General features: G+C 37.7%; 1 protein-coding gene across 1 annotated transcript in view; it reads right to left on the reverse strand.

Annotated features, from left to right (window-relative positions):
- LOC126162910 (UDP-glucosyltransferase 2-like) overlaps window positions 1-2900 on the reverse strand; it is a 98316-nt gene extending 95416 nt beyond the window's left edge. The window contains exon 1 of the mRNA XM_049919725.1: window positions 2762-2900. Coding sequence (XP_049775682.1) covers window positions 2762-2803 — 42 coding nt within the window. The 5' untranslated portion in view covers window positions 2804-2900. The remainder of the gene's footprint in view (window positions 1-2761) is intronic.
- Between the last annotated feature and the right edge of the window lie 13514 nt (window positions 2901-16414).

Consider the following 16414-nt stretch of genomic DNA (forward strand, 5'->3'; position numbering starts at 1 on the left):
TCGGTTGGAAAATTTTCCTCATGTCAGCACGTTGTAGATGTCGCCACCGGCACCAACCATGTGTGAATGCTCTGAAAAGCTAATCATTTGCATATTACAGCATCTTCTTCCTGTCGGTTAAATTTCGCGTCTGTAGCACGTCATCTTCGTGGTGTAGCAATTTTGAAGGCCAGTAGTGTAGCTTTATAAGAGACATTTCGACAAGGGGGAGAAATGCAAACGTTAGAAAAGAGACTGATGTTCTCGTAAAACAGGCGACTCAGTGCTCGTTTCTCTCTGAGGCCCCGCAGAAACAGGTGCTCCGTCATTAATGATCTAACTACGGCACGAGGCGTTATACGCGAACCTATGGTTGTATTGCTCTCGTTTGCCCATGCGGGTACCGTCGTTTACGTAATACGATATTTTGACAGCTCATCTTACCGTTATCTTGAGGCGTTACCTGTAGGTTACGTAAACGGCTGGACCCGGATATACACCCGAGATTAACAAAAAACAGCTGATTCACCGGGAAAGTGAAAGGTCACATATTAAACTGCCTACGTCGTTTCCTGTCACTGACACGTTTCCTGTGATACGGCTGCATTAGGGAGTAATTTTCCTCTGGAAAATGAGTAGCAATTTTGGATACCCTCGGCTGCTTGTCTATGTTCGTTGTGTACACTGATTTTTCATCCCATTTCTATCAAACACATTCAGGCAACAACTGTGATAAAAAACAGTGGTAGTTGAATAGACTGTGTCAGGAAGATAGAATTTTATAATCTTGTAATTCAATGAAGATTTAAATCATCTGTGTATAAAATAAGTAGTAACACAGTGCTTTTTTGGCTGATGTTCATACACCTAGCTTTTCTCCAACGAGAAAATGAACAGCACATTCCATATTACTGGGAAATTATAATGGAAATTTTTACGTCGAGACATCTGCCCTCTTGGATGAGTGGTCATTGTGTGACAAACATGAAAAACCTGATTGCGTGTCCTGATTACTAGTATCTTGGTGGGATCAGCTAGCATGTACTTAGGGACTAACGGGTTGTTTGATCGTAATAAAGCCTTCAGTTTCGAAAACCGACATGAATACCCGGGAGATACCCCTTCAATAAATTGTTTTCTTATAATGAGGGACGCTAGACTGATGTGTCAGCTACTTCCACATTATTATCTATCTGCCTATATCCGGACCCCATTCCAGCTACTGCCGCATCTGGGTGCTGACGAGTCCCCTCCATTTGGCTCGGTCCTCCCACCACTTTTCTTCCTCCACTTGCTGCCAGGTCACACCTATCCTTTCCACAGATATTCACTCCCGTTCTTGGGCGCCCTCTAGGTCTTTTTCCATCCATCTTTAATTCTTCCATAATTTTGGGGACTCTCTGCCCATGCATCTTCTCAACATGCCCGTACCATATTAATCTCTTTTTTTTTCGATTTCTTGTCTCATACTTTCTTGTTTAAGGTTCTTTCTAATATTTACATTCCTTACTCTGTCCATTCTTGTTTTTCCCTTAACTGCTCTGAGAAATTTCGTTACCTCTACTTGAAGTCTGCTCCAGTCCCTTTCTGTCATTGTCCATGTTTCTCCTCCATAGGTGACAAAAGGGAAGTAATAACTATTATACATAAGAAGTTTTGCTTTTTCTGAAACTTCCTTATTCCAAATCAGTTGTTTTATTGTTTGGTAGAAATTGCCTTCCTTCTGTAACCTCCTATTAATTACGTTGGTTATTCTTCCATCACTAGCTATTTCACTCCCTAAATAAGTGAAGCTGTCTACCACTTTGAGGGGTTCTCCATTCAGAGTAATATTCCCATTGATCCTTTTGTCTCTTCCAAATACCATTACTCCACTCTTATCTTTATTTATTTTTAATCCATACCTTTTCATTATTTCCTTCCACACATCAAGTTGTAACTGTGCATCTACCTCTTTATCGTCCCATATTACCATATCATCTGCAAAAATCATCTCTTTGTTTTTCTCTTCTACTATATCTGTAACTGCCCTATTCATTCCCTCCATCACAACATTGAAAAGTGCAGGAGGTACAATACTTCCTGATTTAAGTCCTTGTCTTATTTCGAAGTATCCAGAGTTCCCCAATGGTGTTCTAATTCTACAATTGTGTGCTGTGCACATCGTCTTTATTAAATTAATGTATCCATCTTCTATACCTATCTTCTTCATTTCTTCCTATAGTCTTTTCCTGTTAACTTGTTCATATGCCTTTTCTATGTCCATGAAAACCATTATCACCCTTTTGTTATACTCCCAACTTTTTTCCGCCAATTGACAGATAGAAAATAGCAGATCGATCGTGCTTCTTCCTTTCCTAAATCCATGCTGTTCTTCACTCAGCTCCTTTTCTATCTTTTCACCTAAATGATTTAGTAATATTCTTTCAAAAATCTGGCTGTATGTCTCATAATGTATTATTATAGAACTGTTAATATTTCTCAGCCTAATCTAACAGTTTTCTCCACTGCCCAGAACGTATTACAGTAATAATTTTCTTTCCTTAACAGTGAAACATTTATATTATGTCAGTTGTAGTCTCATTGCAACTATTTGTTTGAAACTAAATCTGGTATCACGTTATTGGAATTTGAGAAAGCTCTCTCATTATATGTAAGAGTGTGCCTCCTAACCCGAATCCCGTCAGTCGAAATAAATGCATAAATAAAACATCGTCCAGAATTAGCGCAAAAATTTTTTTCGCCTTACTATCGGAAACTTCAGACCAGTCGCCTTGCTTACCTGCCACCTTCCCCCATTCGCACAGAAACGTAAAGGCATCATGCCGTTTGCAGCGATGATTCTCTAGCAGGCCGCAAGGTACTGTGTCCTTGTTGAAAGGTGTCCTTGCTGAAAGAAAACGGCGCATTCACTCACTGCCATCAACTCGTGAAACTGACAACGATTGCGCGTCGTAAGCCATATCTAGCGGGCTGAAGAGTGGGGTAGGAGGGGGGGAAGGAGAGGAAAACAAAAAACAAACAAAATGCTGTTCGAAGGTGGCGTGGTGGGGATAGATTGTACCTGCTTACAACAGCTATAGCGGGAGTCATCGCGCCAGTGCCCTTCTGCTTCATATACTTATGCTTGTCCACGATTACTTAAAGATTTGCATAGACAATCATCATTCTGTCAACGTTTTTGACATATATCACAATAAAGTACTTGAAAGAAAATTTACATAGGTTAGTACAGATGCACGACAGATACTGCCTTAAGAAATGTATATGTCACACTCTAAGGTGTGTTACAAAATTATTAAAATAAAAGTGAGGTAATTTGAGTGAGTCGGAGAATATTGATCACAGTATTAGTAACAAAAACATAAAAAATGTGAGCATTTCATGTTTTATGGCAACAGCCTAGTAACCATGACAACAAATTGGCATTGTCCACGCACCTGAAAGTGGCTGGTTTGCAGCCACTATGATATTTTGTAACTGAATGAAACCAGTCGGTAAGGTAGACAAATTGTGTCACTGTCTGTAATAACAGACATTTTCATGTGTGAAAAAACATAAATTCTTGTCGTGTTGAGAGTGGTCTTTCTGACCATGGTGCTCAGCTAATTATAGTACAATACATAGCTCCATTCAGTAATTCAAGACTAGCCTCCAAAGTTGTGTGTTCAATTAATGACTCAATAATTAGAAACTTCAGGGAAAATCTTCAGCAGTTAGACTGGGATGAGGTGTACAAGGAACCTGATGCTAATTTAAAATATAACTTTCAAGATACACTTATAAGAGAATTTGAAAACTGTTTCCCTAGAAAAGTAGTAAAATCTAATTATAAGAAACCATGCAAAAAAACCTTGGCTTAGTAAAGGAATCAAAATATCTTGTAACCACAAAAGGGAACTGTATCTAATAACAAGAAAGAGTAGTGACCCATAATCAGCCAAATATTATAAAAACTACTGTGCTACATTAAGAAAGGTTATTAAAAAGTCCATAAGAATGTGCATCATGTCTGAGATTAATACCTCTGATAAGAAAATCAAAACAATTTGGAATTTTATTACAAGGGAGATAGGGCAACCAAGAGTAGACGATGATGGCATTACCATCAAAGCGGATGGAAACTTGACAAATAACAAGCCGGAAGTCGAAAACATTTTTAATAATCATTTTTTAAATGTTGTAGAGAAAATAGGATCGAAATGTTCATTAGAAGAAGCAAGGCAGTTAATGGAAGAGGCCTTACCCACACAATTTGATACAATTGAAATTTCACCCACCTCACCTTCTCAAATTAGAAAGATAATAAACTCTCTAAAGAATAAAAGCTCACATGGAATTGATGGCATTTCCAGCAGGATAATAAAAGCTTATTCCCAAGAGATAAGTGGGATTCTTAGCCACATATGTAATAGCTCTCTGAAGCAGGGTATTTTCCCATATAGACTGAAGTATGCCATTGTTAAACCACTGCATAAAAAAGGGGATACGTCTGATTTCTACAACTACCTCCCAATCTCTCTTCTGACAGCCTTATCCAAAATTCTTGAAAAAGTAATGTATTGTAGAGTAGCTTCACACCTTTGTAAAAACAAAGTTTTAACAAAATGTCAGTTTGGTTTCCAGAAAGGTTTTTCAACAGAAAATGCTATATACACTTTCACTAATGAAATATTAAATGATCTGAGTAACTGGAAGTCACCCATTGGGATTTTTTGTGATCTCTCAAAGGTTTGTGTAAATCATGGAATACTTCTAGATAAGCTCAAGTACTGTGGTACGAAGGGGACAGTGCTCAAATGGTTTAAATCATACCTAACTGGAAGAGTGCAGAAAGTTGAAATAAGCAGTTCATATAATATGCAAAAAACAGATGATTTCTCAAACTGGGGAACAATCAAGAGTGGGGTGCTGCAAGGTTAGGTCTTGAGTTCTCTGCTATTCTTTATTCACGAAGGTGCAAAGCTGGTACTTTTTGCCAATGATACAATTATAGCTATCACACCCAATAGACAAGAATTAACTGATGAAATTCTAAACGATGTTTTTCAGAAAATCATTAAGTGGTTCTCTGCAAATGTGCTCTCATTAAACTTTGACAAAACACAGTATATTCAGTTCCACACAGTAAATGGAATGACACCATTAATAAATATAGACTTCGATCAGAAATCGGTAGCTAAGGTAGAATACTCGAAATTTCTAGGTATGTGCATTGATGAGGGGTTGAACTGGAAAAAAACACACTGAAGATCTGCTGAAACGTTTGGGTTCAGATACTTATGGTATTAGGGTCATTGCAAGTTTTGTAGATATACATCTCAGTAAATTAGCTTACCAAGCCTATTTTCATTCTCTACTTTCGTATGGCATCATATTCTGGAGTAGTTCATCATTGAGTAAAAGAGTGTTCATTGCACAAAAGCGTGTAATCAGAATAATTGCTGGAGCTCATCCAAGGTCATCCTGCAGACACTTATTTACAGAGATAGGGATCTTCACTGTAGCCCCACAATATATATATATATATATATATAGTCACTTACGAAATTTGTTATTAACAATCCGAACGAATACAGAAGTAATAGCAGTGTACATAGCTACAACACTAGGAAAAAGGATGATCTTCACTATTCAAGGTTAAATCTAACTTTGGCTCAGAAGGTGGTAAATTATGCTGCCACAAAAGTCTTTGGTCACTTACCGAATAGCATCAAAAATCTGACAGATAGCCATGTAGCATTTAAAAGGAAATTAAAAGAATTTCTGAATGGTAACTCCTTCTACTCATTAAATGAATTTTTGGATATAGTACATGGGTCATTTCCCCACTCACACACCCAAAAAAATTTAAAAATATTAAGTATCGTGTAATATTTTGTGTAATGTAATATCTTGTATAGACACCTTTTACTATCCTGACACGTTCCACATCATTACAAAGTGTCATATTTATGATCTATGGGACAAGCACTAATCTAAGCTAATCTGAAGGTTAAGAGACACGTGAAACTCTCTTTATACAATTCAATTACGAACTTGCTGATGATTAAGAGTCCAGTCATTCATATTGTGACTCTCTAATAAAAAAATTCAAAGGCTTTATGTGTAAGTGGTTCTTACCATCTGATCTGTGGATAAGACTTGCTGCAACTAAATGTTATTGAAGGTAAATAATAGCATCTCATCAATTAATAATAAAAGGGTATTAGTGTAGTCAAGTAGCTCATTTAATTCGTAAAGCAGAGAAAATTAAACATTTACTGTTAATGAGAGTAATGGGGCAAAAGGGTTTGGACTCGCTGATAACATTACAGCTTCCCAATCTCAGAGATAAGTCCTACAACTTTTTTCCACTTCGAATTCGGCCGTCCAGAATGGCCGAGTGGTTCTAGGCACTTCAGTCTAGCACCGCGCGACCACTACGGTCGCAGGTTCGAATCCTGCCTCGGGCATGGATGTGTGTGATCTCCTTAGGTTTAAGTAGTTCTAAGTTCTAGGGGACTGATGACCTCAGATGTTAAGTCCCATAGTGCTCAGAGCTATTTGGACCATTTGAAGCACTTCGAATTCGTTTTTAGGTTCAAATGGCTCTGAGCACTATGGGACTTAACTTCTAAGGTCATTAGTCCCCTAGAACTTAGAACTACTTAAACCTAACTAACCTAAGGACATCACACACATCCATGCCCGAGGCAGGATTCGAACCTGCGACCGTAGCGGCCGCGCGGTTCCAGACTGTAGCGCCTTTAACCGCTTGGCCACCACGGCCGGCTCGTTTTTAGGACAAATGATAATGTCTTAATACTGTTTTGCATTCTCTTCCATTATAACCATCTTAGTGAGCCGATGGAATAAAAGTTGGTGTCTTACACTTTTATCCTAAATAAGCTGAATTACACTTATATGAATATTTACTTTATTCATTTGCATTATTTAATTTACTTCTTGTCTTTATTTGATAATTTTTAATGTTTTTCAGCGAATATTCGTTGTTGGTCGTCTTAACGCGATGATGTAATGGATCAGCTGCGATTGTCACACTCTTAAGTACTCACAGGCAGCATGTTCCAGAAAACGAACCTATCTTCGTTCAGCTGCATGATAACAAAGTCTGAAGCCAATTTATGAGCGCCATTTTATTACAAAAATCTTACGATCAAAACTGATTAATCGTCTTTCCACGGTCACGTATCATTGTGTTAAAGATAGGTCTATAACATAGGCATAGCAGATTTTCGTCATTCATCTCATCATTAGAATAGCCCTTTCTCTCTTTTTCCTTTTATACTCACTATAACCAATATTAACAACTTACTTAACAGAAAGAGTGATTATAACTGGCGAGACAGCTAAAAGACTTATAATCACCTAACACTCTATGGTTTTCTATGTTGCATGTGCCACATTTGACGGAGAATTCACATATAAAAAGGGAGAAAGAAATAAACAATAAAAAAGAAGAAAAATGATGGTTAAACGTAGAGAATTGCTTTCATCAAATCCAGGAAACATTTTCAGAATGACAGTGCATCACTACTGCAGCGCGTAATTTTAGCTTTCCTGGTGCATACAATAAATAATACTGAACTTTTGGCACAAGTCATTCAGTAACAATATCTTCTGTTTTAAATTTGGCCTTGTAAATGAGAATACGTGAATGTAGGTCACAAGACGGCGGACTCCATTACGTTTTATCACTAATGGCATGTGCTCCTTAACATTGTTTTACCAGCCATACTGAATTGGATATTGGTACCTAGTAGACTTCTTCAGATCGTAGTTATTCAGAATTTTAGAAACAAATATTTCTAATTTACATTAATGTTATGCCGAAAATAGGCAAGGTTTCTAAAACGACTACACAAGAAGACAGTAACGTAGAGCTTAACAGTGAACAGAACGAGTTTGCTAACACAGAAGATGAAAATTCACAAGTTTCGGAACCTGATCGCTCTCGGAAACTGATGCCGACATTGTGACAGATAATTCATTGTGTGAAAATTATGCTCTTTTAGGTGATCTTTCATCCAGTGTAATTCATCAATCTGATGATAATGTTTCATGTATAGCAAATGTTCCGATGGGCGATATTTCAGGTGAAAGGAACATACTCATTGCTGGTGATCCAAATGACCTCACTGCTCTAGTGTCAGAAAATTTTAAGGCAATGAGGGAGGCATAACAGCGCCTAACGTCCTATTATTGTATTAAGGAAGTAACTTTTGCCTAAGCTGGGTGGAATTAGTTACGCAAGTTTCAGTCAATGAGTTTGTAACAAGATCCAGATTGCATTTTCTACTTTCTCACAATTCAATATCAATGTTCACTTCCTATGGCCGTAAACTGCTAACAGTCTATTACTTTGGGGTAAAGTTCAGTCCTCCCTGTATGATAATCAATTTAAGACAAGTTCGGATCTTCTCCTCTCTTGGCTTTACATAATGATATACTCAAGGTTGCTGATCTACCTATTTCAAGTTTAATGATTCCTAGCAGATCGCAAAATTTCCAAAAATGCACAAAAACAATCTCGTCGCGCCTACGTGCAAGAGCATACGTTGAGATACGACCTGATCCAGCAAATGCTAGCATCACATTAACAATATATGACTTTTTTTCTTCTGTATTACGCAGTATCCTCAAAGAGTATTCTTTGAGTTCACTCGTTCTATTCCGTGATCTATAAGTACACTACTTTGCGATCTACTGTTATTTTAATTTGAAACTAATGGATTCTATTTCTTTTCTTTCCCTTTTCAAAGCATTAAGTCACTTTATACTGGATTTCTTTTCTATGTTCTTGCCACTTTCAAGTGATGTTATTCCAGTGGGACTTTAAATGTTGATCTTGGATTTTGGGGATTTTATTAGGTTTTGGGTACTATTTTATACTTTCAATTTTGCGTCCAAAGGAAGCGGCGTTACACCATGCAAACAGACTGTGGATGATTTTTCACAATGGCTTTCACAGAAGGATGTAGAGATAAATGACAAACTAAATTCAGTACTATTGTGTGTCGTAGATGAAATGATCATAGCCGCTATGTTCGAGTGAGACAATGTTGGCAAATCTGTAAAATCCGAATTAGAACTAATAAAAATAACTTTAAATAAAGGTCTGCCAGAATGGCGTGACCAAGTAACTTCCCAAATCACGACCGTGCAATAGGAATTGTCTACAGTCAGGGGGATGGTTCCAAGTACGCCGCCAACCGTCAACAAAGTATGTGGTTATTACGCCAGTCCTACTGTGCCAAATCAGACGATGTGTGGTAATGACACAAATTCTAGTAACCTATCACCAAACCGTATACCATATAAAGAAACGGCTGCTCAGTCACTTTCTGCTGTTGTGTTTGAAGAAAGTTTAATTCAGCACAAGAAATTACAGGCTTACAACTGTTGCTCTGCTCTTGTGACGTCACCTCCCACGTCACCCGAGTGTGGACGCGCAGCATGACGACCATCACACACGAAAATAGTAACATAAACATAAAAGAAAGTAAAACAATTGGAACCATTCTAGTGACCAAGGAAACCGGGGCAGACTATTCTAAATAAATAAACATAACAATTTCTGGATTTCACATATGCCAACCAGAACAAAATGAAAAAAAATTACTAACAAAAAATAATCGGACGCCCATGGTCTGCCTGTTACTAACTAGCAGAATTACAGACTGTCCGTAAATATCCTTGACGTGCCTAATAAACCATAAGTGAGCACCCATGACTAAGTTGTGAAAAAGTCCTTTAGATCTCATTAAGCTCTCCCATGATGGTTGTGTCACAAGGTGACAGCAATCAAGGCAATCACGTTAAACTCATAAGGTATAGTAATGGTATCAATATCAGAGACGAGTATGGATGAGCCTCTGCACACTAAACAAATACAGTTTTTAGCGCAAACCTCAAATATGTGCCATAGCGGGAAAAATTCCTAGCAAAATATTAGGCTGGTGCTTAAGTTATCAGAGTTTTTGTTATGTGTGTTGGTATTTAGGCTGCTACGGATTTATTTATCGATAGTCATTTCTTATTTGTAGATCATTCTTGCTATTTGAGTTTATGTATTGTCATTATTTGAAGCAAGTATGTGGAGCTACAGGTGCTACAAAATGGAGTGCCAAGTAGAGAAATCGGAACACATTCTTCTGCTTGAGTTCAATAGAGGGGTGACAGTAGGGCAGGCAGCCAGAAACATTTGTGCCAGGGATAATGACACTGGACAGAACATGACAAGAAAATGGTTTTCTGGTTTTAAGAAGGATCGTTTAGACATTAGTGACTCCACCTTCAGGAAGACCTCCGGGGTTTGATGTGGATCGTTTAAACGCATTAATCCACAATGATCTACATCAGTGCACTCGAAAAGTGGCAAATGTAATGAACTGTGATCATTCCACCACCGTGTGACCTTTATATGCAGTGGGAAAAGTTCAAAAATTTGGTGCACGGGTGCTTCATGCTCTACACGAAACTCACAAAAATCAGGAGGAGGTCATATGTGCATATCCGTTTGATCGTCATCAATTAGCTCATGAACAACACTGACCATTCCTATCCTGGTGATGAGAAATGGTGTCTTCATGTTAACTTACAGAAAACAAAGACATGCCTGAGCCCAAACAAAGCAGCAACTCCCTGTACAAAGACCTGCATACAACCACAACAGAAAATGCTATGCATCTGGTAGAACAGCAATGGTGTGAATTGCTTCTGTGAGGTATAACCATCATTGCTAACATTTATTATCAACAACTGAGATGTCTTGGAATGCAGTCCAAGAACAATGACCAGTGAAGTGCTGCTACTCCATGATAACAGCTGCCCTCACTCTGCTATAGCCCACGTCATGTAGGATGGCACTTCCGCGTACAGAGGCGGAGCGGCAAGGGAATGCCGAGGTATAAGAACCGCGCATGCACAGCAGCAGATAGCGGGAAAACAAAGTTCACGTTGCCGAACTGCGTTGCTGCTTACAGCACTCACGCTCAATTGCCTGTGGTACATCGTATTACAAGTTTAAATCTACGAGGGGAATAGTAAATATTAAAACCAATTCTGATCAACCATCATGAGAGAAATATTAATTCACATATTGACGATGTTGCATCCACTGCTCCACAGAGTTACTCCGCATGACGTCAGGAGGTGAGAACAGCTGACACAGCTTTGTGAAGATGTGAACTACAATTTCTCTCAAAAAGGCAATTGTCTAACGACAAGATCATTGAAATAGATTGCCATAATTATTATTTATTGCGATATATTATAAGTAAAAATATAATATACAACAAAATTAACTACAAGCACAAACCGAAATCGTTATATTTGCTTGACAACTGCTTCTAATCAATAGAATTTTTAAAAATGTGTCTAAGGTGCGTGCATGGATGTGTTTGAGTGTAGTTAAGTGTAATCACTGTGAGTAAAAAAGAATTAGTGGTAGAAAAGACTAATGTAAAGGACTGTCGTAAAAATGGTCAGTAGGTTGTCATATTTTTCGCTGTTAACAGGCATTATGAATGTAGAGTAACTCGTTCGATGTTACACTGAGAGACTGCATTTGTAATCCATTGAACTAGCAAACAATATTGACTGGGAATGCTGACCAATAACATCGAAAACCACCCATATCTCGACAAGTAACAGTTACTGTCATTTTAGGGCCTTATCCAGTTCATGCCTTGAGAACTACAGGGGGTTTACATGTGGAAATATTGGACTATTGACGAATTTATCCAGCTGCATTCTGGAGTGTTATTAGAGCATATAACATGGTGAGAGAAGCTTAACTTCTCCTTTGGGCAATATGTTTTACATTACAGTCTGCATAATTCAAAGGATTCAAAGTCCAACAAAAAGGCTAGGATGTTCTCACTATTATGTATGCAACTGATAAGCCGTCAAACACATTTTTTAAACCACGATTCTTTAAAATTAAGAAATATTATTACTTTTTTCCAAAGTTTATATCGTTATACCATCGTCACTTCAAGGCTTATATCCATCATGACTTCCGTGTCAAATTATTCTTCTGAAGCTTTTCAGCATATCACACAGACTGTCCCCATGCTGCAAGTGGTATGTTTTTTATTGCCTCACCCACAAGCGATTCAGTGCACGTTATCTTGAATGTTTCCTTTTTTTTTTCTTCCACATAAGCTTAACCCTTTCCCCGAATTGATTCCTTGGGGCTACACTGACAGTGACACATGGGTAAATGCAAAACTGTGACGTGCATGCAATTCAAATTTGTAAGTTCTGTCATGTGACTTGTATAAATTAACGTGCTGCAGGAGATCGCCATGAGTCTGGTTTATACTATACTTAATATTTTTATTTTTAAGCCAGGGAAAAATATCCGCTTTTCTGGTGTTTGTACTTGGCGTTTTTCTATAACAGTTGAATTATAACTGGCAATGACCGACTCTGAAGCAAGGTATGACAAGAATTGTGAATCACATCACGAAACTGACAGAGTTCATTTCTGAAAGGTAGTTACTGCTGTTTTTCTTACACGTAAATACATGTTTATTCTCAGAAACAAAACCAGAAGAGGAGTCAGCATGCAGAATAATTATCCAAGAACCTATTCCTATGAGAGGTTTAAAACCGCCGGTACTGTCACTGATTTTCCAGCAGATTTTCCTGGAATGATTCTAATTGACCCATGTTTCATCAAGGTAATACACTGTTGAACTACCTCCTTCTCTCGTATCGTGAATCTTTATATGTGATGCAGTTCATGCTGCACCTTTGTCACTTCTCTGAACCAAAAACTCTCTTTTTTACATATCTTGAACCAAAGTCTTTAAAAATTCTTTACATTGACGAAGCGCTTACCTTTGAAGCCAATTTTCTCCTGCATAACTGTAATACGTTTTTGTGATGTCAAGCATTCATCATTCACATGGAGCACTTTAAAACATCGTTGTTATAACCATCCCTTTGTGTTACAGGTTCCTTGAGATTTAGATGCTTTCTGGGTGACACAAAACCAATTTTTTCTATAGTTCTTACAACTCTGACATTTTCGTTTACAATTCTCTTTGCAGTTCTCTTGCCAACACCACATAGTTCTGGAGTCCGTTCTTGTGTTTACAAGTGTCAACAGTAGCAGACGTAATTTCAAATTCACGTCTGAAAAAAGTTATAAATGCGGTAAATAATCCCCCTTGCCTGCTTGTGAAGCACTTCACATTTACTGCCGTCACCTGACTTTTTTTTTAATCACACTTAAACATTTACAGACACACGTTCACAGCTATACTGGTACAAGATAGAAAAGAAAACAAAAAATTACAGCTGAGTGTATAATTCGATTATCGCGAAGAAGCATGTAGAAACGAGATTCTCGCTGTCTAGCTGTAACTCGCTGCTAGCCACTCGAAAAGAGAATGAATATTATTGGCAGCTGGTGGTCAGTGGAGGGGGATGCGCAGAACGGCTTAAAATTGGGCCGCCTTTCTACATGACGCAGACTTTAGACTGACAAAGCACTATACAGGAGTTGGTTTGGGAAGTCATTCCATACCCACTTTATTCACCTAAGCTTGCGCCCTCGGATTTTCACGTTTTCCACTCTCTATCAAATAACCTTCAAGGAGCTCCCCTTCCAGATGAAAATGCGCTCTGTTTAGGGCTCAACAAGTTCTTCGAATCAAAACCACGTGATTTCTACAGTCACGGAATCGAAAAGTTGCCCAAGCGTTGGCAGACTGTTGTAAATAGTGGAGGAGAATATATTATTAATGACTAAAGTCTCTGTTATGTATATCTGGCGTGTTCATTAAGGTGGGATGTAATGGATTTTGGTCCAAAAAATCGATTTTTCAAAAATATTATTTTCTTGATCTACACAGTTTAATTTATGTTGTGTGTGAATTTTATCGTGATAGAAGGCATTTCTAAAATGCCTTTAAATTGTTAGACTGATTAACTCTGCATTGGCGGCCACTCCCACCTTTTCAGACATTTGGGAAACTGCTTGCTTCAGCGGAATTTCTGTCAGTGTGAAGGCTATTTTCCTTCGATATCTTTGGCTGACATCTATATCTCTGGCTGAAAACTTTCTTACATATTGTTTATTCGCGTTTTGACAATACTAACTCATATTAATAGGTGGAAGGTTGATTTCGCAAACCTTTACATGGAAGTCAAGCTTTATGCATAATGGGTGGTGGAAAAGCTGTATTTAGGAAGTGGAGGTTACATGGAAATCGGTTTACCAACAAAAGAGAGGAAGGTGCTCGAAATGAAGAACATAAGATCTCAGCTTCAGCATCGGAACTTGGGATAGGAAAATTGTACAGGTGCCTGAATATGTTGATACGGATTCCACTGGATTTAGAAAGCATGATTGTTGTTGAAGAAAGATGAGTGAAAATTGCTTGTGATTTTAAACTAATTTGTAATTCGTGTGGCTATGAATTTTCATTTTCCTCCTCAAAAAAAAAAAAAAAAAAAAAAAAACAAAACTGGCACTGGTACCTGTGAAAGCAATTTTAGGTTAGCATATGCTTTGAGATGCCTTGGATAGGGCAGGGAAAGAGGTAATTTATTGTGTGATTTTCTGAACATAGCTTCACCTTGTGCAAGGTTTGAAAAAAGAAATGAAGAAATGTCTGATGCTGTATGCGATACTGGCAAAGTTTCTATAAAGAAAGCAGTGGGAGAATTGGTGGAAATAAACCAAAAAGAAATAGGTCCTGGGGTAGATATTCATAACAGTGAATCTCCTGCAAATGTTACTGACCTGTGTGTGTCTGTAGATGGGACCTGGATGAAAAGGGCTCACACATCTCTGTATGGAGTTGCATCTGTTACTGATATTGACGTAGGTAAAGCTTTAGATGTAGAAATTATGTGTAAATACTGCCACCAGTGTGCAACAAGAAAAATGTCCAATAATGAAGACATTGAGAAACTATGGCAAGAAAAGCATGCAGTAGCATGCTCTAAAAACTATAGTGGCTCAAGTGGGGGCATGGAGGCTGCTGCAGTTGTGAGGATGCTCTCCAGATCTGAGGACCAGTATGGTGTTAGATATACTAAATACCTTGGTGATAGGGACTCTTCTTCGTTCAAAGCTGCAAAAGATAAAAATCCACACAATACAACAATAGAAAAGTTGGAATGTGTTGGCCACACCCAAAAGAGGCCTGGTGGTAGGCTTGTCGCTTGCTGAATAGAAGAAAGGTGAAATACTTGAGGATGGAAAACCACTAGGAGGAAAAGGCAGGCTTACTCTCAAAAAAAGTGATTCTCTTCAGTTCTTTTATGGGAGATAATGGGATATAATTTAGCGGCAATTAGGCGTGCAGTGTGGGCAATTTTTTTCCACAAACTATACACTGACCAAACACCAATGCAGAATCTGTGTCTGGAAGACGATTGGTGTAAGTTCAACAACAGAAATGAGATGTATTCACACAAACACTCATTACCAGACTCTGTTATGAATGCAATTAGGCCCACATTCAGGTTTCTTGCAAACCCTGATTTATTGAGGAAGTGTCTTCATGGAACGACACAAAATGCAAATAAAAGCCTAAATATTTTAATTTGGATTAGATGCTCAAAAAGGACACTCTGTGGACTTGAAGCACTCAAAATATGTGTCTATGATGCAGTTTTATATTACTATAACGGAAATAATGGCAGAATTGAAGTGCTGAAGAGAATTGCTATAGATCCTGGTGTGTTTGCAACAAAAGCATTTTGCACCATTGACGAGAGGAGGGTCAAGAAAGTTAAATATCAGTGTCAATGTCAATTACAGGCCAGGCAGATCCGAAAGGGAGAGAAGAGAAACCTGGAGGCTGAACAATATCAGTATGGAGGATTTTAAAAATGAGGTAAGCTTATTACATGTTGAAGTATTAGAAGAAAATCTTTGAACCTCATTTTCTCTGATTTGCATTTTTTTTACGTTATTAGAGGGCTTTTCTCAAAAAGTAAGTGCGCTAATGCGATGAAATTTTCAAGAACTGTTTGCAACATGTTGCTGTCTGCCTAGAACTAAAAAATACGAGATCCTGCAATTAAATTATGATTTTTAGATGATTGTATGTAGAAAAAAGTTAATTTTGGATGTGCAACATTAAAAACTCTGTTAATGGTACAATTTGTGCCATAAACTAATAACTATACTTTAGTGGTCTTATAACCTTCTCAAGACACTACAATAAAATTTTCAGATTAATTGCATGATTAGAATTTGAGTTATGGCTTTTTTTTAAAAAAAAAGACAATAAAAATTAAAAAATAAAATTTCTGACAAAATATTAATCCTGCATATTTTATTATATTTTTCCGTTAAAACACAGTTCTTTTGCTTTACACGTGCAAAGTTTTAGGTTTGTGCATTAATAAATATGGCTGTAATATTTTTTAAATAAATGTTTGCATTTTCCGTTACATCCCA

The sequence above is a fragment of the Schistocerca cancellata genome, chromosome 1, assembly GCF_023864275.1.
Source record: "Schistocerca cancellata isolate TAMUIC-IGC-003103 chromosome 1, iqSchCanc2.1, whole genome shotgun sequence".
Lineage (NCBI taxonomy): Eukaryota > Metazoa > Arthropoda > Insecta > Orthoptera > Acrididae > Schistocerca > Schistocerca cancellata.